The sequence below is a fragment of the Myotis brandtii genome, unplaced genomic scaffold (genome assembly GCF_000412655.1).
Source record: "Myotis brandtii unplaced genomic scaffold, ASM41265v1 scaffold223, whole genome shotgun sequence".
Lineage (NCBI taxonomy): Eukaryota > Metazoa > Chordata > Mammalia > Chiroptera > Vespertilionidae > Myotis > Myotis brandtii.
Window position 1 is genome coordinate 639,740 of NW_005358369.1, and position 22,803 is coordinate 662,542.

The window sequence follows — 22,803 nt, forward strand, 5'->3', positions numbered from 1 at the left end:
AAAAAAAAAAAAGAGTTTGTCTGCCAAGGTAGTTACACAGGTGTTTATACAATCATTTGTTAAATTGTATATATATATATATACAATTTAACAAATGATTGTATAAACACCTGTGTAACTACCTTGGCAGACAAACTCTTTTTTTTTTTTAAATCCTCTCCCAAGGATATATATTTTTAAAATTGATTTTTAAATTGATTTTTAGAGGAAAGAAGCTACCTGGTCAGGGCATGATAGACAAACTCAGGAGAGAGAGAGAGAGAGAGAGAGAGAAGCATCAATGTGGGAGAGGGACATTGATTGATTGCCTCCTGTAGTTGCCTAGACCCAAAATGAGAAGACTAAGAAAAACCAGTGAAACATACTTAAACCAACGTGAGGCAGTGTCAGCTTGCTGAGATGTAGATCAAGGGCTCCCACCGCATACCAAAGACTAAGAAATTCATACAAGAAGAAGTGAAAATAATAAATACACTGCCCTAGCCAGTTTGGCTCAGTGGATAGGGCGTTGGCCTATGGCAGTGATGGCGAACCTATGACACGCGTGTCAGAGGTGACACATGCACTCATTTTTTTGGTTGATTTTTCTTTGTTAAATGGCATTTAAATATATAAAATAAATATCAAAAATATAAGTCTTTGTTTTACTATGGTTGCAAATATCAAAAAATTTCTATATGTGACACGGCACCAGAGTTAAGTTAGGGTTTTTCAAAATGCTGACACGCCGAGCTCAAAAGGTTCGCCATCACTGGTATAGAAGGATGCCATAGAGTAAGCAAAACCAGATAGTGATTATATTTTTCCTAATCACTTTAGAGTTCTGATCACCCATTTCCCCCAATGCTATTTTGCACTTGCCTGGGATTATGCAGAAGTATATACTTAAAAAAAAAGAATAAATACACTAAAATGATCCCCTCGCTCACACAGATTGAATTGGGGTGTCCTGCTGGCAGAATTGGTTTTCGAGTCATGACACCCAGCTTTGGCAAGGTGTAGTCCTTTAAGAGGAATGCAGATTAACAGGATGCTTTCGGACAGTTTGGCAAAACTTCCGACATCTTAAAAATGTACATTTGTTCTAGTTACCCCATTTATAACAATTTTTCTCAAATAATAATCCTAAGTGCAATGGTGGATTTCAAACATGTTCAGCAAGACATTTGCCCTGGCAAAGACGGACCCTGAGTAAATATTAGGAGGATGCTTAAATAAACTAATCCACTTGTTGGGTAAAGGCTGATCGTTAAGGGGATGTTTGCTGCGGCTTTGAATGCCAATGATAAGTTCTGTGGCTGTAAATTAAACAAAAACGAGCCGTCAGCCTCATAGCAGTCACTTCCCACCGACAGCAGCTCTTTAGTGCCGCTGGGCACATTGGGGTCAGCGACCCCACCTATAGGCTGTGGGTGTTTGGGGAGTTGCCGAGTCCTTCCGAGCCTCGGTTCTGCTCACTGATCTGTTTTCAGGATCCAATGCGATCACACAAGCACAGCAGCCCTGTGCATTCCCAACACTTGACGAACGTCACCTGCCTCTTCCTTTTGTTAATTACGCTGAGTGTGGTGGGGGTCAGGGAGCACATGAAGACGTGGGGGACAGAGTAAAAAATCACCTACAGACTGACTGTAAGTTTGGAACATGCTCGGGTGGCAGGGTAGGGTTGGGGGAGGTGGAGGGATTGAGCAAAAAAGAAAAAAGAGAGAGAACTCGTGGACCTGGACAACAGCGTGGAGATTGTGGGGGGCAGGGGGTGGATGGAGGTGGAAGGGGGCCTAGAGGGGATGAATGGTGATGGAAAAAAATAAAACAGGATGTATTAAAAATAAAGAACAAAAATATGTCTTAGGGGTGTGAATGGGGGTGGGGGTGGGGGTGGTGAGAAGGTCTCCAACAATATTTGCAGGCTCCAAATATTGTTCATTTTAATTTCAAATAAACAGTTGGTTTTCCTGTTCAGTTTTTAAAGACAAGCAAGAAAGAGGTGCCTGTGCTTCCATGAGAGCGCGGCTTCTGTCTTAGGTGTGACAGCTTAAAGGTGAGAAATCTCACACCAATCTTGTTCTCCAGTGACAGACGTATGAAAGCCTTGTGATACTTCTACCCAGGCGGGCAGTGGGGTCTGGTGTGACTGCAGAGGTGAGGTTGGGAGATGACAAAAGCTCCGCTCCCAGTGTGCACAGCCTGCCACACGGTCTGCAATGTGCACCATCACCATCAGGGGAGCACCATGCAGACTCTCAGGCCCCAGCTCATGAAGCTGGGAAATGTGTGTGTGTGTGTGTGTGTGTGTGTGTGTGTGTGTGTGTGTGTGTGAGAAACGTAGGGGAATTAATAAATATAGCCCTCACTGGTTTGGATCAGTGCATAGAGCATCAACTTGCTGACTGAAGGGTTTCGGGTTGGATTCCAGTCAAGGGCACGTACCTTGGTTGCAGGCTCCTGCCCCGGGCCCTGGTCTGGGTATGTGCAGGAGGCAACCAATCAATGTATTTCTCTCACATCGATATTTCTCTCTGTCTTTCCCTCTCTCTTCCACTCCCTCTCTCTCTCTAAAAGAAAAAAAGAATAAAAAAATAAAAAGTGATGTGCCCCAGGTGTTATAACCAGGGGGCTCTCCTTTCAAAACAAAACAAAACAAAACAAAACAAAAAACTTAAACAAAAGAAAGTTAATAAATATAGAACTCAATGCATATGTATATATCCGTGCATATATGGTATGCCTACCATATGGTATACTAATGTGTAGGTATATACCTAGATATATATATATATATCTGTATAAAGCATTTCTTCACGTGTGTACATACCTGTGTAGCAACCATTCAGATGAACACACAGGACAGTCTGGCCCTGGCCGGGTAGCTCAGTTGGTTAGAGCATCATCCCAATACACCAGGATATAGAACAGTTCCAACACCCCAAAGGCCCCTTTTCAAGCCAGAACTCCTACCCCCAGGCCAGGTGACATTATTCTGTCACACAGGTTAGCGTAGTCTGTTCGTAAACTTCAGATAAAGTGGGGTTGGGAATGTCCCGTTCTAGGGCCTTAATCCTGTGGTCTGGCCCTGCCAAGGCATTAGGGGTGAGTTAATTAAATATTTGACCAAATACAGCAGGCTGATATTTTTAAAAAATCTTTATTGATGAGAGTATTAAAGATGGCATTTTCTCCCCCCATAGCCCCTCTCCACCCAGTGCCCGCCCCACCCAGGCTTTCATCACCCTATTGTCTGTGTCATAGGTAATGCATATACTATATAAGAGCTAATATGCAAATGGTCATCACATCCTCATGCCTTCACGCCATAATGGCTCACTCAACACTGGGGAAAGAGGAATGGGAACCAGTCAGGCATAAATGAGCTCATGAGAGAAAAATGGCGACCATCCAGGCACAAATGAGCTCGCAAGAGAGGAATGAGGACCAGCCAGGCTGTGGCCCTGGAGAGGGACAAGCCGCCTGCCCTGCGGTCCCAGGGGCCAGCGGCTGGGGTTGTGGCCCAGGAAAGGGACAAGCTGTCCACCTCGCGGTCCTGGGCGTCTGTGGCTGTGGCCTCGGCAAAGCCACCTGCCCACAGTCCTCTGCAGCTGGCCCGGGCAAAGCTGGCCTGGGTCCTGGGTGCTTGTGACCGACCAGAGGAGGGAATCCTGGGTCCTGGGTGTGGGACAAGGCAGAGGCGGTTAGGGGTGATCAGGCCAGCAGGGGAGCAGTTAGGGGCGATCAGGCAGGCAGGCAGGCGAGCAGTTAGGAGCCAGAGGTCCTGGATTGCGAGAGGCAGTTGGACATCTCCGAGAGGTTCCGGATTGGAGAGGGTGCCGGCCGGGGTGGAGGGACGCGGCCATGGATAAAAATCTGTATTTTTATGAGTTTCTGGTGCAGGTGGTCTTGGACCGCACATTGAGAAACACTGCAAAAAACCCGGTGATGTGAGCAAACACAGTCCCTTTAGCTCGCCCTTTCCTGGGCCACCGGCAGGGAAAGGCTCGCTTTTCTGAGCTGCTGGCGGGGGACGTGGGAGCCGCAGAGAATGAGAAGTTACTATCCCATGGGCGCCTCTTTGGAACAAATCTTCCCAATTTACTTCTTTTGTCGCCGAGAAGCTGGGAACAGGGGAGCTTTGACGGACTGAGAGGGGAGAAGCCAGGACACTGTGCCCGTCAGCCAAGCCCCTGCCATCCCAAACGCGGGCTAGAATAATGCCCATTGAGGAAATGGCAGGTGCTTTTACCAAATGTGCTGTGAAAGGAGATGGGCGTGGGCCCTTGGGTCAGCCCTGTGGGCAGCGCCTGTCCCTTCGTCTTAAACACGCCCACGGCGGAGCGATTCCTCAGACTCTGGAAGGAGATGAAGAGATGGCGCCCCTGCTGGGCCGGCAGGGGTGACAGAGGAGGCCAGTGGCAGGGACACTGTCCTCCTTGGTCCACTGGCCATTTTAACAGATGCAGGGCTTCTCTGAGGTGAGGCCAGGGGAAACAGTACTCCTACCCAGCGTGCTCTGTGCTGGCCACGCTGGCTTACCCGGCGGCCTCAGCCTCTGCCCAGCCTGGTCGCACGCTGCCCTCTGCTGTTTTTCACTGAGCACTACAGCCAGGGGCCTGCGAGACCCAAGAGCAGGCAGGCCTCCAGGGATGGGAGGTCCTCGCCCCGACCCACCCCAGGCTGGTCTCCTGTGGATGGTTCAGGTTCCTCCCACAGCTTCCGGGGCCCTAACAGAATCACGTGTTTAAAACCTTTAGCTCACCATGAACGCCTCATCTCGCAGCTGAGTGTGTCCCCAGAGCTGACTGTGGTGTCTGTAATAATCAGTGAGTAGGTCATGAACATGAGTGACTAAGCGACTGGAGTGGACTTGGAATAAAGTGAGGAAGGCTAGTAGCTCATGTAGGGACTTTTGAAGAGAACCAAGCTGTTAGGACCACAGTTCTTCTACCTGCTGCACCCTCCACTCCTACCTCCACCCCTGCCCAGCTCTTCCAGACAAAAAGGGCCCTCTTGTCTGCACTGGCAATGTCTGAAGATGTTTTTGGCTGTCACACTACTGGCACCTAAGTGTGAGAGGACAGGGACACTGCACAGCCTCCTGCAAGGTACGGACAGCCGCCACGCAGTGCAAACCATTCCTAGCAGGGAAGTCTGCCAGAGGGGTCGACCAGAAAACCAGACTCCTAGACATCTAGGGCTCAATATACATCAAGAATGCGAGGTTATAGCTGTCCATCTCCACAGAGCGGTTGAAGGGGTCCAAGCAGGAACACTGGATGGCATTAAACCCTGCCTGGCTGCTTCCCAGGACGGTCAAGTCCCGAGTCCTGTTTGGCTTTCTGAGCATCGCCCCGACCTGAGGGACCACCTGCTCCAGGAGGCCTACCTTGCTTACCCCGGGACACGGGCACTATTTGTTGTGTAGTATCATGAGCTGGCTAATAACTGTGTCCTACTTCCGGTATAATTAACGTGTGCATCGTTTGCTAATTGCCTTTTACACCTATGATGAGACCGTCTCACACTTCCTGCATTCATGGTGGGATTCCTGGGCCTCTCACGCAGTCCCTACGCAGCCCTGAGATGTGCCACCTTCACCCCACTTTACAGATGTGGAAACTGATGCACCGTCATACTCTGCCAATGCTCCAGGAGCGTCCCACCCCTTTCTGCCTGTCAGCTTAGGACAGGCTCACACCGCTCAGTGCACGGGTGGGACAGGTCCAGTGCTTCCAGCTCACAGAAGACACTGAGGCTGAGACCAGGGAGGTGAGGTGGCCCAGGTCACAGTGACGTGGTGGTCAGACAGAACAGGACCCAGTGTCAGCCCCTTCCCCGGGGCCTCTCGCCCATCAGAAGGCGCACCTAACAGTCCCAGTGCCTGAGCCTGAGCCGCCTCCCCTGACCGTGTGCCCCAGCCCCAGGGGCCCGCCACACAGAGTCAGCGATCCACAGTGAAGAGAAAAGATATTTAATCATCTCTCGCTCTAATCTCGTAAAGCGCTCATTGTTTTCACAAGTGCGGGGGAGGGATTGCTCTCAGCAGCATTTACCAGTGATTCCGACACACGCAAGAAAACTCCAAGTCACCGTGCTGATGCTCACTTTAATTTCTGCACTGAAAAAGAAAAGGTGCGACGATGACAGCTTACAGCGACTCATCTTTACCTTTAAATTAACCTTTGCTTTGGGGGCGGGAGGGGGAGAGAAAGGAAAACATGGAAGGATGACAGTGGCATGGGGACCAGGACACCTCAGTCTACTAACAAGGACTCCTGGAGACATCGCCCTCAACCCAATAGCTAGTAAACAAGACAGGCAACAGTTAAGACACATTAAAAAAAAAAACTAAAAAAAGAGAAAAACAAAAAACCATCATGGTTCATTCTTAAAATCAAGCACAAAAACCGAGAGTGGATATGAGGTCCCGCGGGCCCGTCTACTTCGAGGCCTTCTGGGGGCGACGCACAGCGTGGCTCATGGAGTGAGTGACCGCGTGACATCTGGGCCACAGCACTCGGCCTCGCTGAGCGCAGGTGCCCCCTCCTGGTGCAGCCCGCCGGCAGGGGGACTGGGACTCACCTACCCGACACGCGGTAGCCCCGGGAGTGGGCAGTGTGCTTTGGAGGCGCTGCCTCTGGAATGTGCCCCGGGCTGCGCTGGGGGTGGGTTGAGTTACGCTCCACACACTGTTTAAGTGCTCACTTTATTTCTCATGTGCAAACTGTCACTGTCTAAAGCTTTCAGAAGGACGTGTATAGATACGAACACCCTGCAGAGACGAGGGTCATCGGGGTGGGCCCTGCTCCGGGGCGGGCCGGGGCGGTACAGAGAGTTAGAGGAAACCTCTGTTCTGCTGCACTTGAACTCCAGTCCCTGATTCGGCTGTGCAGAGGCGGGTCCTCAGTAGCTGATTGTCCACTCTTTGACAGAGGCATCGTGGGAGGTGGTGACCAGCGTGTGCTCGTCCAGCCAGGCCAAGCTGCTGACGTGGTGGAGCCGGTGTGCATCTGAGGAGGAAAAACACACTTTAAGGAGAGCCAGCCGCTCGGCTCCTCTGCACACCTTGGACGGGGATGACGGAGCAGCCTGTGGGGCCGGACTCAATCGTTGTTAAGGAATCTCCTTCCCCTAGTTACAGGAGGACCCGGGGCTGGGATGGAGGAGAAGCAGGTGTCCCCTCCACTGGCACTGACACTCGGGACATTGCCCTACACAGGACGACCCCACCGGGGCGTGAGCCACGAGGGACGACAGTGCCTGTGACGTGGGCTGCTGCCTCATGTGGAAATGACGTATCGGAGTAAATAAAATTAATAATTAAAAATAACTTCCTGTTTCTTTTTTAATCGTGGCTGCTAGAAAAATTTAAAGCCCATGCATGGCCCACAGGATGGCTCTCCTGAGGCTGCTCTCGCAGAGTGTGAGGCTGAAGGGGGTGGGGTGGGTGGGGAAGGGAGGAGGCGAAGGCCTGAATGCTTGTCCCCAAAGTTTCTAAGTTGAAAAGCTAATCTGACTCAAGGTGACGATATGAGAAGTTCAGGCCATGGACGGGAGCATCGCTCTTAGGAGATGTCACAGAACCCTGCTGCCGCGGGGCACAGTGAGAAGTCCCGACCTGGACGAGGCCCCACCGACCACGCTGGCACCCTGACCTCGGGCTTCCCCTCCAGAGCTGTGAGCGACTAGTTTCTGTTACGTGTACGCCCGTGTGGACTGATACGGCAGCCGAATGGACTCAGACAGAGCTGTCAGAAGCCCGACTCAGCACGTGGCCTGTGTATGGAGACCACTTGCTACCACACCTGCCGTCGGTCCCTGAGTGCCCAGCTCGGGCCCGCAGAGCCTGGCTTGATGGGGAGGAAGGAGACACGCCTTCACGGGGTGGCCTCCCCGGAAGGACAGAGGGGACACTGGAGCCCTGGGGCCAGCTGCCTGGGAGCAGATGGGTGTGAGAGTCACCTTGGATCTTGACTCTGGTCTCGGGGTCACTCAGGGTCCAGACGTACACCATCATGTCCATGCCCCCGGAGGCAAAGTGCTCGTTGTCTGGTGACCAGGCCAGGCAGACGATCTTTGCATGGTGTCCGTAAAACACATTGTTCTCCTAGTTGCAGGGTAAAAAGAGGCAGCAGAGATCAGGGTTCAGGTCAGGGATGGGTCCTCACCAACCCACCCAGTGACCATGAGCGCCAGGCGACGCCTCCCCCCTCTTGGCCACCTTGTAAGAACCTCACGAAGTCCCTGCTACTTGAAGATGCAGCCCAGCATCAAGCACCGGCCACCGTCAGAGCCCTCAGCGCAGCGAGGGCAGACGGAAGGGCCTGACCAGGGAACTGCGGAGATGGAAGGCATGAGGCTCCTCCCTCCTCCGCTGGGGCTGGGGCTGGGGCCGGGGCCGGCCTGGGCAGAGCAGGAGGCTTTGCATGCGGCTACTTCCAGAGCGTGCCCCAGCCCAAAGCCCTCTCACTAAGGGGTTGCTAACAGTATCCCCTCTTGCCAACCCCCACAAATGGCCCGAGATTGTCTCTCTCGTTGGCCTATGCTGGCCTCTGTGGATTCTCTCCCGTGAATTACTCAGATGTCCTAAGGCTCCTAACAGGCAAACGAGACCACTGAACACGTGATCTCGTGGCACCAGGCAGAAGGGCACCTCCTGGGGGTGGGGCAGGGTGGTGTTTATCTTGACAGGTGAATGCCAGCAAACATGTACCCTTGTTCACATCTGTCTCTTGTTATGTGTACATTTTATAGCGGGATAAAATGTTAATGGGAGAGTCTAGCTGGTAAATTCTTTTAACTCTGCTGTAGCTTTCAGAGCTGTCAGTGTTGGGGGTGGGGGTTGCTGGCAGTGGGGAGGCCCAGGGACTGGAGACCTGCCACCATCCTGTCCTGCCCGCCTGCCTCTCACCCCGCTGGGGACCAGGTCTCTCTGAAGCGCAGTCCCCTTTGTGGAGCAGGACGGGCACCGCCCAGGGCAGCTATGCTGTGAAACAGGAACTCTCACTCCCACGTGCAAAGCGCCCTCGGCTGCTCCGTGTGCCCTGGCGACGGGGTCCTCCTCCCCACCCACCTCCCAGGGTCCCCCAAGCGCACCCAGTGCTGGGACAACCAGCGCTCGTCTTTCCTGGACCCAGACAGTGACGAGCCGAGAGAAAAACTGAGCCCAGGCCCTGACAGAGAGAACAGGCCTCAGAGGCTAGGAGGGCACCTAGCCAGGCCCAGCGACGCCCTCTGCGCCCGCACAGCAGCCGCCGCCCAGCTCCCCAGCCTCCTCGGAACTGTCTGTCTCGCCCAGACCACAGCTCCCGGCAGGGTCTGTCCCCCGTCGGTCACGCTCTAAGAGCAAAGTCGCCTGCTCCCGTGCACCTATCCGGTTGGTGACAGGAGGGAAAGGCCATGGCCCCCACCCGCCACCCGCACCGCCCAGCACGGGGACACGGGACAGACTGCCACTCACCGCGTAGCCGTCGGCAACGCTGAAGACTGTGACCACCTTGCTGGCGTCGCACACGGCGAGGAAGGCGCCGTCGTGGGAGTAGGCCAGGTCAGTCACGGGGCCCTTGGCCTCCAGGAGCTTGCCCTCGTCCTTCAGCGAGGTGCCCAGGATGGAGTACAGGCGGACGTTCCCGTCCTGCAGGGGTCAGGGATGGGACAGTGACTCGGGAGGTGCTCCAGGGAGGGGCCCTAGGGCACCCCGATTCTGATTCTGTGTCTGGGTGCTCGGGAGTCTGTCTATTTTACAAACACTCCAGAAATTTCCAATGAGGGCTCCCAGGCCAGGCTCTGAGAACACTTCACACTCGGCAGCTCCTTCCAACGCCTGCTCTCTGGCGAAACCTCCCTCTGCCCAGCTCTTTCAAAGGGCTTGTGCCTGCCATTCAGCCCACTGGCTGCCCCTAAGCCCCAGGGGTCCTTGGGTCAGGGGTGCCCATGGCCAACCTCTGTCCAGCCCCCAAAAGCCAGAGCCTCCAGGAGGGGCCTGGGCATCTGTGGGTGGTTCTGCCTGCACTCAGGGAGCCTGACCAGGGTGGATGCACCTCAGGTGCCTCCCTTTCAAGGCAGGGAGCCCTCAATTTTATGTCCCTGGGGCCTGGCACTGAGAAGTCTAACACTCACTGGGACGAATTGGCGAGGGTGAGCACATGGGACGGAGCTAGAAGGAAAGGGCGGTACCCAGGGTGCTGGTAGGTGGTGTCCCTGCAACCGCCTGAGGCTGCCCCAGGACAAGTCAGGGCCCAGCCTGCACTCAAGGCAACTGAGCTCCCCGTGTCCCAGAGGCGGTTCAAGGTCCCCTGGGTAGGTCTTAAACGTCCCTTCCTTGGTGCCCTGTGCTGTGTGCACAGAACCAGGACAAGACCAGGACAAGGGCTGGGAAGCCCTTGGGGACTGAGGGTCATCATGGAGGTGTCCCTTGCTGGTTCCCAGGGGCCCAGTCCCACTCCTTCCTCTTTTGCCTAAGACAGTCCCACACTCACAGCCCAGGCACCCAGGGCAGAGGGCCTTACCGTGGCCCCGACAGCCACCATGTCCCCGCTGGGGTGCACCGCCACCACCTCGGGCTCGTAGCCAGGGCTGTCGATGCTGAAGCACTTCTTCTGGTCCTTCAGCAGGACGATCTGGAAGCACAGGCAGAGGTCAGAGCGCGGAGCCTGGCACAGGGCTCCGCTCGGGTCGGGGCTCCCTTTCTGACCTGGCTGGGGGCGGGCCGTGCGGGCCAGCCTCAGGCCTGCAACCCTGACTATGCTTCCTCCCTCGCCAGTCAAGGGGATGGCGACAGGTCCTCGTCACAGGACTGCAGTGAACACTGGCCGTGAGGCCACGCCTTCACCCCACTGCCACCATCACCACCACAGCACCTACTGCCCGGGAAGCTGACGACGTGTGCACGTTAGTGCCCCAGTTATTCAATCAGCTCCCACGTGCGAGGCCGAGCCGCTTCCCCTGATAGAGGGAGAGGCACTTGGGAGGCCTGGGCTGCGACAGAGCCCTGGGAACGCACAGGACTCCCAAGCAGTCTAAGTTCTGGTCTCTCAGGTCCAAGGAAACACCCTTCGTGAGTCTGACCTGCTGACTGTGAAGCATCCAATGTCGTCACAGTGCGTCTCCACGGCCTGGAGTGACAGTGCTGGCCCCCCATCTTACAGAGGAAACGGGCACCAGGCTGACGCCAGTAGGCGGGCTCTGCCCTCCTGTAGGGCAGCCCCAGGAGGGGAGCACGGGACAGACGGCTCCAAGGAGGTGGCCTGGAGCTCCCTGTGCACCTCTCTGGCACACCACTCCAGCCTCGTTCCTCCTCCTCTGATGGGACAGAGTCCTGGGGTGTCCGGGCCCTATGGCAGGGCCCTGGTGACAGACATATTGGGGCTTGATCCCGGCTTGGCCACCATTGCCTGCGGGGCAGCTCCTGAAGCCTGAGTCTCAGCCCCCTAGGGCAGTGGTTCTCAACCTTCTGGCCCTTTAAATGTTGTGACCCAACCATAAAATTATTTTCGTTGCTACTTCATAACTGTAATGTTGCTACTGTTATGAATCGTAATGTAAATATCTGATATGCAGGATGGTCTTAGGTGACCCCTGTGAAAGGGTCGTTCGACCGCCAAAGGGGTCGCGACCCACAGGTTGAGAACCGCTGCCCTAGGGGGTAAGAGCTGTGAAGACAGAGTCCAGGGCAGAGGTGAGCGCCTAACAAAGCACACCAACCAGCAGCTGTGTCCTCGGAGCGAGCCCCGCACCTGGCTGAGAGCTGCAGGCCTGAGTCCCTGGGAGGCGGCGGGATCGTCTCCCGTGCACACAGAGAGCACCTGCCACGGGCCCACAGCCCACTCCCTCCTGCAAAGGCCAGGTGTTCAGACACAGGCCTGGAAAGCGCCCTCTCATTGGGGAGCATCTGCCCGCTCATCCAAGAACCTCACCTTCCAGTCCCTCCCCCACGAGGCTCAGGCGCTCCAAGGCATTACTCCTGTCCCCCACTGACCACCTGGCCGTTGCAGTAATTGCCTGGCAGGAAGTCGTGTTATCTAGGACACAGAATCTATTCTCCCCGAAGCAATTAAGCTCACAGAACGGGGAGGGGCCGTGGATGCTGAATGGCAGCTTCTTTAGCAGGGTTCACCACTCCTGCCAGCAAGGGCACAGTCACACCTGCCTTCCTGACCCCCACACCGGGATGCCCAGGTGTGCTGAGCTGGTGTCGGCCACAGCTGTACAAAGTGGGTCCGGCCTGGGTCTCAGGCAAAGGCGTTTCATTCCAGAAATTCCACGAGAGAAAGTATGTAGGGACCTCAACCAGAATGAATGAGGACCAGGCTGGGGAGCTAGAGCCGCAAAGCCCTCCCTGGCTTGGTGCCCCTGCCATCAGGTGGCCTTGGGAAGTCACCAGATCACCCAGGCTTCAGCCTCCTCCTTAAGAAAGGGGCTTACAAAGGTGCAGGGGCCAGACAGTACTTCCTCTAACCCTCCCAGGGAGCTGTCAGCGAGTGAGGGAAATGCCTGAGGCCACACAGTGCCGCCACTAGAGGGCTGGCATCATGAACATGAGTGAAGACACAGCCCTGCTCTGCCTCTCAGAGGCCTCACAGCAACGGACACACAGGGCCTGACGCTCAAATGCAGAATCTGACCGGCTACCTGGGCTCAAATCCCAGCCCTGCCCTTTGCCAGGTGCACACTTTGGGCAACCACCTGCCCTCTCTGTGCCTCCGTTTGCTCATCTGGAAGAAGGGACAACCCCACACGTAACGGACAGGACTGCTGAGTGAACATGCTGAAGGCCAACAAGGGCAAAGAGCTCAATAAAAAGGTCTGTTCGAGCCACTGTCCATGGGACAGGACGGGACAGGATTCAGAGACGGGACGCTGCCCAGCTGCCCGCCCTGCCAGCCAACACGGCGGGGCCATACCTGCCCGATGCACACAACCACCGTGTATCCTCCAGGGCCGACAGCCACGCACTTGGGTTGAACGTCCAGTTTCACCACCCCCTGTCCGCTGTTGGAGAGAAGGAGCGCATTATGCCATGTCTGGGGGCTCGGGTAGGTGTGCACACACTGACTGCGAACCCACGGCAGTTCTGGAGGACATGCTGCTGTAACCCACGGGGGGGTTGGCTAAACATGGGGGAATGACTCAGAGTCTGGGAGAAAGCTGGAAATCACAGGGGGCGGGGGGTGGGGCCTGGGGAAGGGTGATGAGAGGAACGAGGGGAGTAATTTCTGCTGCTATTTAAAGTGGTTAAGTACCCGCCACCCCACCGCACCCTGTCACTGCTCTGTCTCCCCATCCAAAGACCCTGTTTCCTGGGTGCAGACAGTGCTGAGCTCTGCCCCCTCATCCCAGGCCATGACCAGTCTACTCAACAACTCACTGTAAAATACACGGTGTCCCCCAAAATGCACACACACGCTCTGAGTAATTATGAAGGCTGTGATTACTAAAATACATTTCATTTTTAAAATTGAGCTGTCAGCTGCTCCAGGGTGTATACATTGTTTTAGGACACCCTGTATAACCCATTGTTTTTAATGGGTAAAAATTGTGTTCTTACTTTCAGCTGATACTATGAAAACACATTCTAGGAAAATTTGCACACACAAAAACGTCCTTGAAAATAATAAACTGAGGAAAATTCCATGTAACTGGGCCAGCGTGGGGTCCCAAAGGCTCAGGGAACAGGCCCGTGAGAGGGAGGCCAGGCTGTGGCTCTGCCCGCCGAGGGTTCTCTCACCCACCGAGGCTCAGGGGCAGTGCAGCCCCGAGGGAAGGCAATGCTGGGGTCACTGGGCAGCAGGAAGAGGACTGGAGCCTGGAGGCCAGGTTCTGGGGTGGTTTCTGCGCTCATCCTGAGGCCTAACTGACCACAGTACCGAAAGGCAAGCGAGGCCACAGCACCCATGTCCACTACGATAGGTGCCGTGCCCAGTGTGAGGGTCACCAAGACGACCTCCAGGAGCCTGCCACCTCTGGGAGGATGGTGGTGTCTACACAACTAACCGCAGAGTGAGGTCTGGGGTGTGGGTGCTGAAGGAGGAGCCTGCCTGCGAGCAGGGACAGGACACCCCTTCCTCCTCGCCCGCTCCATGGACTACCAATCCACGTACCAGGGCAAACTGAATGCGACCCTGCTTTTCACTCACATCTCCCAGGGCCCATCTGTCCGTGGGGCACCTGCCATATGCCAGGCACCCTCAAGGCCTCACTGGTGCCAGTCACCTCACCTTACTGATGAGGAACAGAGCTGAGGAGGGGGCCTGGTGAGACCTGGCCGCCGGCCTCCCAGGCTACACCTGGTCACGGTCTGCGCGCACCTGGACTCTAACCCAGCTCCTGGCCAAGAGCCCAGCAACAGAATGAGTGCCCAGGACAAGCGAAGAGGGAGGAAATGCTGTGAGAGTGGCGACTGGGCAGGCACAGCGCCTTCTCGGGGCGGAGGCGTGTCCTGGAGCCCCGGGCAGCTCACCTGTAGTCCCGCAGCGTGAGGTTAGTGTACCGCACCGTGTCGTCCATGCTGCAGCTCACCAGCTGCCCGGACTCGTCCACGGTCATCCTGGACACCTGGTTCGTGTGGCCCTTCCCAGTGAAGGAGTCGTTCTCCCCGGTCTCGGAATCCCAGTAATGTGGGGGGTGGTTAAGGAAAAGTCGGACCTCCAGAATGGGGGGCTGGAGGTGCCCACAGCCAAAGCCTGTCCCAGGCAGCATGTGAGGGACAGGACAGTATGCACTGGGCCTGAGGCGAGCTCCCCGTGCACATCCACGCCTGAATCTCAGAGCCGTCCAGGTAAACCAGCAAGACTGCCGACCCGACTGCAGGCCAGCGGGCCATTCATAACCCAACGTGCCGGGTCCGAGCCCACTACGCCTCCTGCGATAGTGGTGCACAGGCCAGCTGAGCAGGTCACAGAACTGCGCTGAGCGAGCAGTTAACAGCATAGACAGATCACAACCCAACTACGGAGGCCATTGCTGTATAACAGCCAGCGCTGTGCTCCGCTCCTTCGGGAACCTGCTGTGGAGCCCATGTCCACCAGCAGGAGGCTGGCCGTGCCCCGCTGCTCAGCAGATGGACACCAAGCTGCCCCAGGTAAAGCCTGGGCCGACCCATCGCAGGGAGGCATGTTTGTGCCCTGTGAGCGCCAGGTGCTTGTGTGTGAGGTGGGTTTTAAATTACGAGATTCTTCCTTTACATCAGTGAGTGAGCCTCTCATTTCCAATGAAGTTATAGTCCCTCTGGGAAGCTGGTGTGCACTTGCGCTGACACTCTTGTGATGGGGACCCCAGCCCTGGACCCGGCAGGAAACGTAAGTATCAAGGGTAACGTGTGTACACTGACATGGGGTGGGGATGAGCGGGTGCCAGGAGGGGAGAACCCAGGCCAACTGAAGGCGGTGGCTGCACAGACCTGCATACCCACCAGGAGAGGCAGGTTCTAGCACCTCTCTCCCCGCTGGACATATACCCCCTTTCCCTGCATCTCCTTACATGTAATGGGGCTGAGGGCGACTTATCTGCTTCCCTCTCTTGGGACTGTGGGGAGACTCCATGATCTCACGAAAATGACGAAGGTCTGCAGACAAGAGTCTGTGGAGGCGTGAGAAACGGGGAGTCCCGGTCAGCCCCTTCCAGATGCAGCACAGAGACTGGGAAACTGTCTACATGAGGGCAGCTCAATGATGCCCCCAACTGGGTATGGACACCTGTGGGTCACCCTGCAGACACCTGCTCCAATGTTCAAGACGGTCCTGGGAGGGGGATTACCAGCCCCAGGCCACAAGCACGGGCTGGGTGGGGTGGGGAGGTGGAGGAAAGGGCGGTCACACATGCGTCTAGGGATCACCTCAACTGCTGACTGGAGGAGGGAGGCTCGGGTTCTGGTTCCAGCCCCGCTGCCCACAGGGGCTGTCGGCCTTGGGTAAGGCACTTCAGCAATCAAAGCTGGTTTTCCCATTTCTAAGATACAGGGCTCTACTAAGAGGTTCCAAGTCCTTTCGAACCTGAGACTCAACGAGTGGATTGCTGGGAGAGGGGCGGGCCAGGACTAGTCGCGGACAGGGGAGCACCACTCAAGGCACAAAGTGAGAGGTGACCCGCCAGGTCACGGCCATGGTGCTTGAGTGGCTGCTGACAGCTGGCTGGCCTTGCCTCTGGCACCATCAGAGCAGGAAGCTCCACCTCACCCGCCAGCAGCCCCCGAGCCAGCTCTGAGTCAAAGGATATTGATGTGTCCGTCGTGGCTCCCGGAGTAGATATAGGACTTGCCGCCGTTTTTATGCACCGTCAGGCACTGGATTGATTTGCTGTGACCCTGTGGAGGAGGCAGGGGGGGAGCTGAGGACACGCCGGCCGGCCTCTGCGACTTCCAACTGCTCCCTACCGACTCCGCCCGACCCCGAGTGCCCTGGCAGAGGCGGGTCTGCAGTGGGTGGCACCAGGTCAGCCCGAGGAGCTTCTGGTCGGGCTGTAAGTCTCCTGAGATGACAAAATCACTGGGGCTGACAGCGGAGAAGGCAGAGGCAGGCCCTGGGGATCAGGGACCAGATACAGGTGGGGTCCTTCGACCCCTCCGCTCTCTCCCTGCTGCCGACCCCTGGCCAGGCACTTAAGGCCTCCACACCTCAGGCTCCATCACTCCTGAGTTCACCTCCTCACACGCCTCCAGCCCCTCATGCCCAGGGGGCTCCCCATATGCAGTCCCATGTTCAAATCCCGAGCGAACAAGATTACTTCTGCTGGCGGAGAAGTGTTAGTCACCCAGCCTTACTCTCCTCTGACAATCGGTTGGCTCCCCTGCTCCCCCCCCCCCCCCCCGCCCTTCTTCCTTTTGTAAGTCGGAGAAGATATATTTGGCATCATATATCAAAGCGAAAAACTTTGTATTTCCCAGATTACTTTATGAGGAATTGAATATTCATGTTGGGATAAAGCTTAAATGATATATAATGGGACTAAATGGCCAACTAAGCCACTGTTACTTTTCCTTCCTCTGGCAGGGCACTCGATCCATTCCAAAGTCAAAAACTGGACTGAAGCTAATTTGTACTTTTCATAATATACATTCTGCTTCTGGCTTACCTTCTTGGTACATCACATCAGTATATTAATTGTAAAGTTTATTGTATAGTATTTAACCACTGAATTTCTTATTTTATGTTGTGCTTATGTGAACTCCTTGGTGAAGGTCCAATTTTCCTTGGATAATGTGTAGTTATATATGATCTTTTTAAATGTACAGATATTTTGCTATAAAATTGGTGCAGTTTTTTATGGTTTTTACACTTAATTCCCACCTAAGCCTCTGGGTAATATTGTAAATATTGTTTAAAAATGCATCGGCCTATGCTATACAATCTGAAGGTTATTTTAACTTATAGTTTTTTTAATATATATATTTAACTACAAGGACAGTTTAGAGATCAGTTATCACATTTCACTTTAGCATACCTATTTACAGAAAGATTGCTTTTAAACAGCCAAATCCCGAGCGAAGTCCAGGCCCACCTCAAGCCACCTGGTCCTCCTCGAGGTTTCCCGGGTCTAGGAGGGTGCTCCACTTACCTTGTCTCGGGGCTCTGGGGGATCACAGCCCGTGAGCCCCTAACTGAGGGAGGCTGAACCCCTCAGGACAGGAGGAGGGCTGAGGGGCCCTGGCCTCCCACCTTACTAAACACACATTCCTCCCAAACAACCAGCATCCTGCCACTTTACCAGAGCCCTGGGCCTCCCATTCGACCCCCTAGCCTCTCCCTTTCTGCCTTACACAGGCAGGCGCATCCGGCGCAGCCTCACCTTGATGACCCGCAGGGGTTTGCTGGGATTGTTTTTGTCCAGGTAATTGATGTACCCAGACAGGGAGATGCTGAGCAGGTGGTCCTTCTGCCACAAGCAGCCCAGCTGCTGGTCCAGAACGTTGGAGCCCATGGTGAACGTGGTGACGACCGAGTTCACATTGACGTCCCAAATTTTCGAGGTTTTGTCTCCGGAAGCAGAAAGCAAATGAGTGCTATCAGGACTCCAACTAATCTACTCAAACAAAACGGTGTGCCACGTGTCAGAATTTCAGTGGGAAGTGGCCTCAGAAGGCAGCCCGGCCACAGCCCCCACTTCTGAGCAGGGAGAAGCAAAACCAGAGTGGGGGGCATCTGGGGCAGGGGCGGGGCGAGTGTCCAGGCCATGTCACCCGCTGGACGTGACCCCGAAGCTCTGTGCCATCACCTGACTCTGAAGCTTCTAACTGCAAATCTGTTCGGTGAATGCAAACCGGCGACCACGACCACAGACGAAGCCACGAAACACAAGCCCATACTCACAGCATAAATGCCTCCGTCGTGAGCCTTGCTCCCGCCCAGGGCGCACACGTTCTCTCCCGTCTTCCCATCGTAGATGTGTATCTTCCAACAGAGGGAGGGTGTGGGTTACTGTGTGCATCTCAGCAGTGTGCGTGCCGAGTGCTCTTCCTGATCACTGTTCTGTCAGTTCCCGACTGAGACTCAGAGAATTACTCGAAGGTTCTGCTCCATTTAAGAGGAGACAGAGCCGTGTCTCCCGTGCTTTGGTGACAGCCCGTTCCAGGTGGAAAAGGGGGAGAGTCCTACGTTCCCACGCCGAGACCGGCTTTAGTGAGTCTGTTCTGAACAGTCACCGAGGACGATCAGAGGAGCCCTCCCTCCAGGACCCCCAGCCCGGCCCGGCCCTCACCTGGCCGTCAGCGCTGGCCGTAGCAAATCTGTTCCCGTCGGGAGAGAAGCGCACGCAGTTGACGAAGCGGCTGTGGTCCTGTGGGAAGGGGACGTTATCCACCCGCGGAGAGGAGGTCCAGGAAAGCTCTCTAGGCAGCACACGCCTGCCTCACAGCTACTGCTGCTCATGGAGCCCACAGCCACAGGAAGACCTCGGAGCTCCTGACGCAGCGAGGGCTGGCTCGGCTCCTGCCTCGGCCCAGGCCCAGCTCTCTGCCTGGAAGGCCCCTGGACACCCCCAGCCAAGGCTCGGTCTGCTATGCCGTGTTCCCTCATCTGTGGGGCAGAACCACCCTCGCCCCCCTTCCCCGGAGCAAGCTCAAGCCCAAGCCGTGCCTGCCGTGACGGCGAGGCCTCCTGCCCGAGGCCCCAGGCCTAGCCCAGGCCCAGCTCAGCTGTGGGGTTTGTGCTTCTGGCTCCTGTGTCCCCCGACCCCTGCTCTAAGGGTGTGTACTGTTTCCTTCAGTCCTAGGCATGCGGAGCTGGAGGGCAGGGCTGCCCAACAGGGGCACCCACCCACTGAACCAAAGTGAAATGGAGTCCAAGTTCCAACCCGGGCTCTCAGGCCTCGACTGCCCTGCCTTCACCGCCACAGGCCCACCCTCCTACCACTGAGGGGCTTCGGGGCCTCCAGGCACCTGTTACAGGAGACACCAGACCCGAGAGGCCAGGCTGTGAGGAGCCGGTCTCCAGTTTCCCATCCAGAGCTCTTGGCTGAGCCAGCTCTGGGCCCCGAGCAGGAGGCTGGCAGGCAGGGGCCCCTGGCGGGGAGCCACCTGAGGTCAGATCCTTAACTACTCAGGCCACCTGCAACTACTCTGCTGTCCACTCCAGGCTGGAAGGAAGCCAGCCACAGAGCAGGGCCGACCCTGTCCTCCCTCTGGGCCAGCGATGCGCAAAGCCAGGGGCAGGAGGGTCTGAGACATTGTCTCCTCCTTCCTCCCAGTCCTCAGGGCAGCTCCGAGGTGAAAGGAAAGCTCTGAAAACAAAACCACGGCTCAAACCCTGGACATCTGGCCAGACGGCCAGTTCTCTCGTCCCTACTGCTCCAGGTTTTCTCCATAGAGTTGACAAGGGAGGGGGGCTGGGTCAGGGGGCTCGGGACCTTGTGACTAAGGGCTTGGTAGATGGGGAAGAGGGGGCAGGGCTCCCGCCCTAAGAACTGGGAGCTCGCCACAGCGGAGCAGGCCTCGGGGCTTCGGGAAGAACAGGCTGTAGACTAGAGGCACTGAGCCACCGATGGGTTGTCATCAACTGCAGTTTCACTGGTTCCCTGAGAGAACAAAGCGCCCCCCATACAACCTGGCTCACTGAAGTCAGGACGCCCTCCTGAAAGGCCCTTGCCCTCCCCTCCCGACTCCACACGTCCACCGCCTCTCCTCTGAAAGGCCGCCCCCCAGCACCGGTCCCTGTCTCCTCAGTCACAGCACTCAGCTGCCCCCGACGCTGTCGGACACGGCCCACAGCAGGTGCTGGCGTGGCCCTGCAGGCCCGGGAACGATGCAGGCTCCCAGCAGGGGCCCCACAGACAAATGCCACTCCCACCCCAAGTCCCGGGTCTGGGTGGCTTTAAAAACTCCTCTCAGCCTTTCCTGCAATTGGAGCCAAGTGTCCAGAAGAGCAGGAGGCTGCTGTCTGCTCCTGAAATAGCCCATTAACCTAAAGAGGGAGGGAGCCCCAACAGTCCTTTAACCAAAGAGGGGGGCTAAAAATAGCCCTTTCCGCGGGAGGGGCCGGGACAAAGAAGGAACGGTCTGGGCAGCATCTGGGGCGGGTTCCAAACTTGAGCATCTCACGGCTGCCCAACCTGGCCGCCACCTACTGGACTGGGGCATCAGCCCGAGCTGTGGGCTCAGCCTCTGCGGCTCGATGTGGAAGGTCCTGGAAGGCTGGTCCCCTCCTGCTGACCTTTAGTCACAGCAGCACTTCCCGAAGCTCCCCAAATCCTCCTGTCATTGCCTCCCCGCCCCCATCTCCTCCCTCTCACTATTGAGAAAATGGAGGCATAAAGCAATTAGGTGATGATTAAGTCAGGCACCCAAGTCCATATCATTGACAGGACAGACCCGGGCTCCACAGCCTGATTCCAGTGTGAACAAGTGGACTAGCCACAGCTCAGGTGTCCCCTCCGGGAACCCTCCCTGGTCCCACCTGCCTTGTGCCCTGGTCCCGAGCGCCTGGAGAGAAACAGGCTCAGACACATGTGCCCACCATCACCTCCTCCCTACGGGGCTCTGAGACGCGGCTCCTCCCTGACCTGGGAATGCCGCCTGGCCCTCCTTTAGCTCTGCCCCTCCCACAGCTGGCTTCCCACTCTGCCAGGTCTCCCCTGTAGGACACCTGGAGAGGCAGCCCGCGCCCTTCACCTGCCTCAGCTGTGCCGAGAACAAAGAAGACCGCCCTCCAACTACCTCTCCTGGCACCTAAGGGACAAAGGCTTGTTCTAACCTTCCTTAGGCCACTCGCTGTCCAGCCAGCCACCTGCTGTCAGCCAAGGTCAAGCCTTTGTGCCAGCCAGGAGCATGTGGAAAACTGGGACTGAGACCCCACAACCTGGGGCATTTCACCAGGGCATTTACAGCATCTAATTCCTCTCATGTGCCACTCACAGGTGTGTCCCTGCCCCTCACCTCTCCGGGAAGGCGCTGGAGACAAATCTGAATGTCTCTGGAGCCCCACCTCCTGTCACCCTGGTGGCTCAGCTGGTTTCAAGATGGCACAACCAGAGAGCAGGCTGATGCCAGCCCTGGGCTCCCTTGCTAACACAGCTGCAGGCCAGGATGCTGGTCTAGTCACATGGCTCGTAGGTGCTTGGGACTCCCACCCCAGAATGCACACTGCATCCCAGAACGAAGCCCGGCCCTATGGAGGGCCCCTCCTGCTGAAACTAGAACATCCACGCCGACCTAGTGCAGGATTAGGAGGACTGGGGACCGTGTGGCGTCCCCTCACAAACCCTGCTTTCTGTCTACACACCGATGGTGTGCGCCGTGACCTCTGCCATCAGCATCTAACAGGTTTAGGCTCCACTGGCTTCAAATACAAACCACAAAGTTCACCCAAAGCCACCCTCCAGAGAGAAGTCCACTTACGCCAATGGTAAACTTGAATTTGAATGGTGGCCCCTCAAAGAAGGCGGCACAGTTATCGTCACTGCCTGTCACCAGCCGGTATGGCCTGGTCTGCTTGATGTCCACGCTGTTGATGACTTTGTTGTGTCCCGTGATCTCGCCCACAGAAGAGCCACTGTCCCACAGGAAGACGGCTCCAAACCTTTATCCAACGAGAGGAGCCACAGGAAAAATCATCAGCCCTGCGAAGCTGGATGAGACACGGGCAGCTGAGTGTCCAATTCAGCCCCGGCTCATGACCACGCTTCACACTCCCATCCACACTCCCATCCAAATCACACACTGACGACACTGCGATTTTGGTTTTATACAGTATTTGTCCAAAGCATGGAGACCACGTGTCTGCAGAAGAGGCCGGAGGTCCGTGTTTGTGTGGCCCAGGGCCAGCAAGCCTCCCTGAGAAAGCCTCGGCCAGGGACCAGCTTTATGGTTAGTTTCCTTCCTGGGCAGGACCACGAAGTACACCTGCCATCCCCTCCGAGGGGAGATGATGCCTTGTTTTCGGCTGGCATTTTGTGAAAACGTATTGTTTTGGTTACTATTTGCAATCTAATGAAAAAGAATTTGTTAAGACCAGCAAGAATGATTTGAAAGCCCAGCTGGTGTGGCTCAGTGCTCGAGCATCGACCCACGCACTACGAGGTTGCCGGTTCAATTCCTGGTCAGGGCACATGCCGGAGTTGCATACGGGCGTGCAGGAGCAGCTGATCATGATTCTCTCTCATTGATATTTCTACCTCTCTCTCCCTCTCCCTGCCTCCCTCACTCAAATCAATAAAAACATTTAAAAAAAAAAAAGAATGACCTGAAACTCTATGGAAGAACTAATACCTACCACAATACACATTACAGAGGCTCCCAATAAGGGAGACAGGCATATGCCTGCCAAGTTCAAGTCCTGGAGGGCAGCCATGGCACCCCAGAGGAAACCCTGACTGCACTTGGAATAA

At 55.9% G+C, this 22,803-nt stretch overlaps 1 protein-coding gene across 1 annotated transcript in view; it reads right to left on the reverse strand.

Moving 5' to 3' along the window:
- Positions 1-5,946: 5,946 nt before the first annotated feature.
- WDR1 (WD repeat domain 1) overlaps positions 5,947-22,803 on the reverse strand; it is a 38,825-nt gene continuing 21,968 nt past the window's right edge. The window contains exons 6-16 of the mRNA XM_005866154.2: positions 21,815-21,995; positions 18,682-18,759; positions 18,294-18,374; positions 17,773-18,006; positions 16,204-16,291; positions 14,450-14,606; positions 12,894-12,981; positions 10,500-10,610; positions 9,452-9,625; positions 7,954-8,098; positions 5,947-7,001 (exon numbers count right to left, since the gene is read on the reverse strand). Of these exons, the coding sequence (XP_005866216.1) occupies positions 6,895-7,001; positions 7,954-8,098; positions 9,452-9,625; positions 10,500-10,610; positions 12,894-12,981; positions 14,450-14,606; positions 16,204-16,291; positions 17,773-18,006; positions 18,294-18,374; positions 18,682-18,759; positions 21,815-21,995 (1,444 nt within the window). The 3' untranslated portion in view covers positions 5,947-6,894. The remainder of the gene's footprint in view (positions 7,002-7,953; positions 8,099-9,451; positions 9,626-10,499; positions 10,611-12,893; positions 12,982-14,449; positions 14,607-16,203; positions 16,292-17,772; positions 18,007-18,293; positions 18,375-18,681; positions 18,760-21,814; positions 21,996-22,803) is intronic.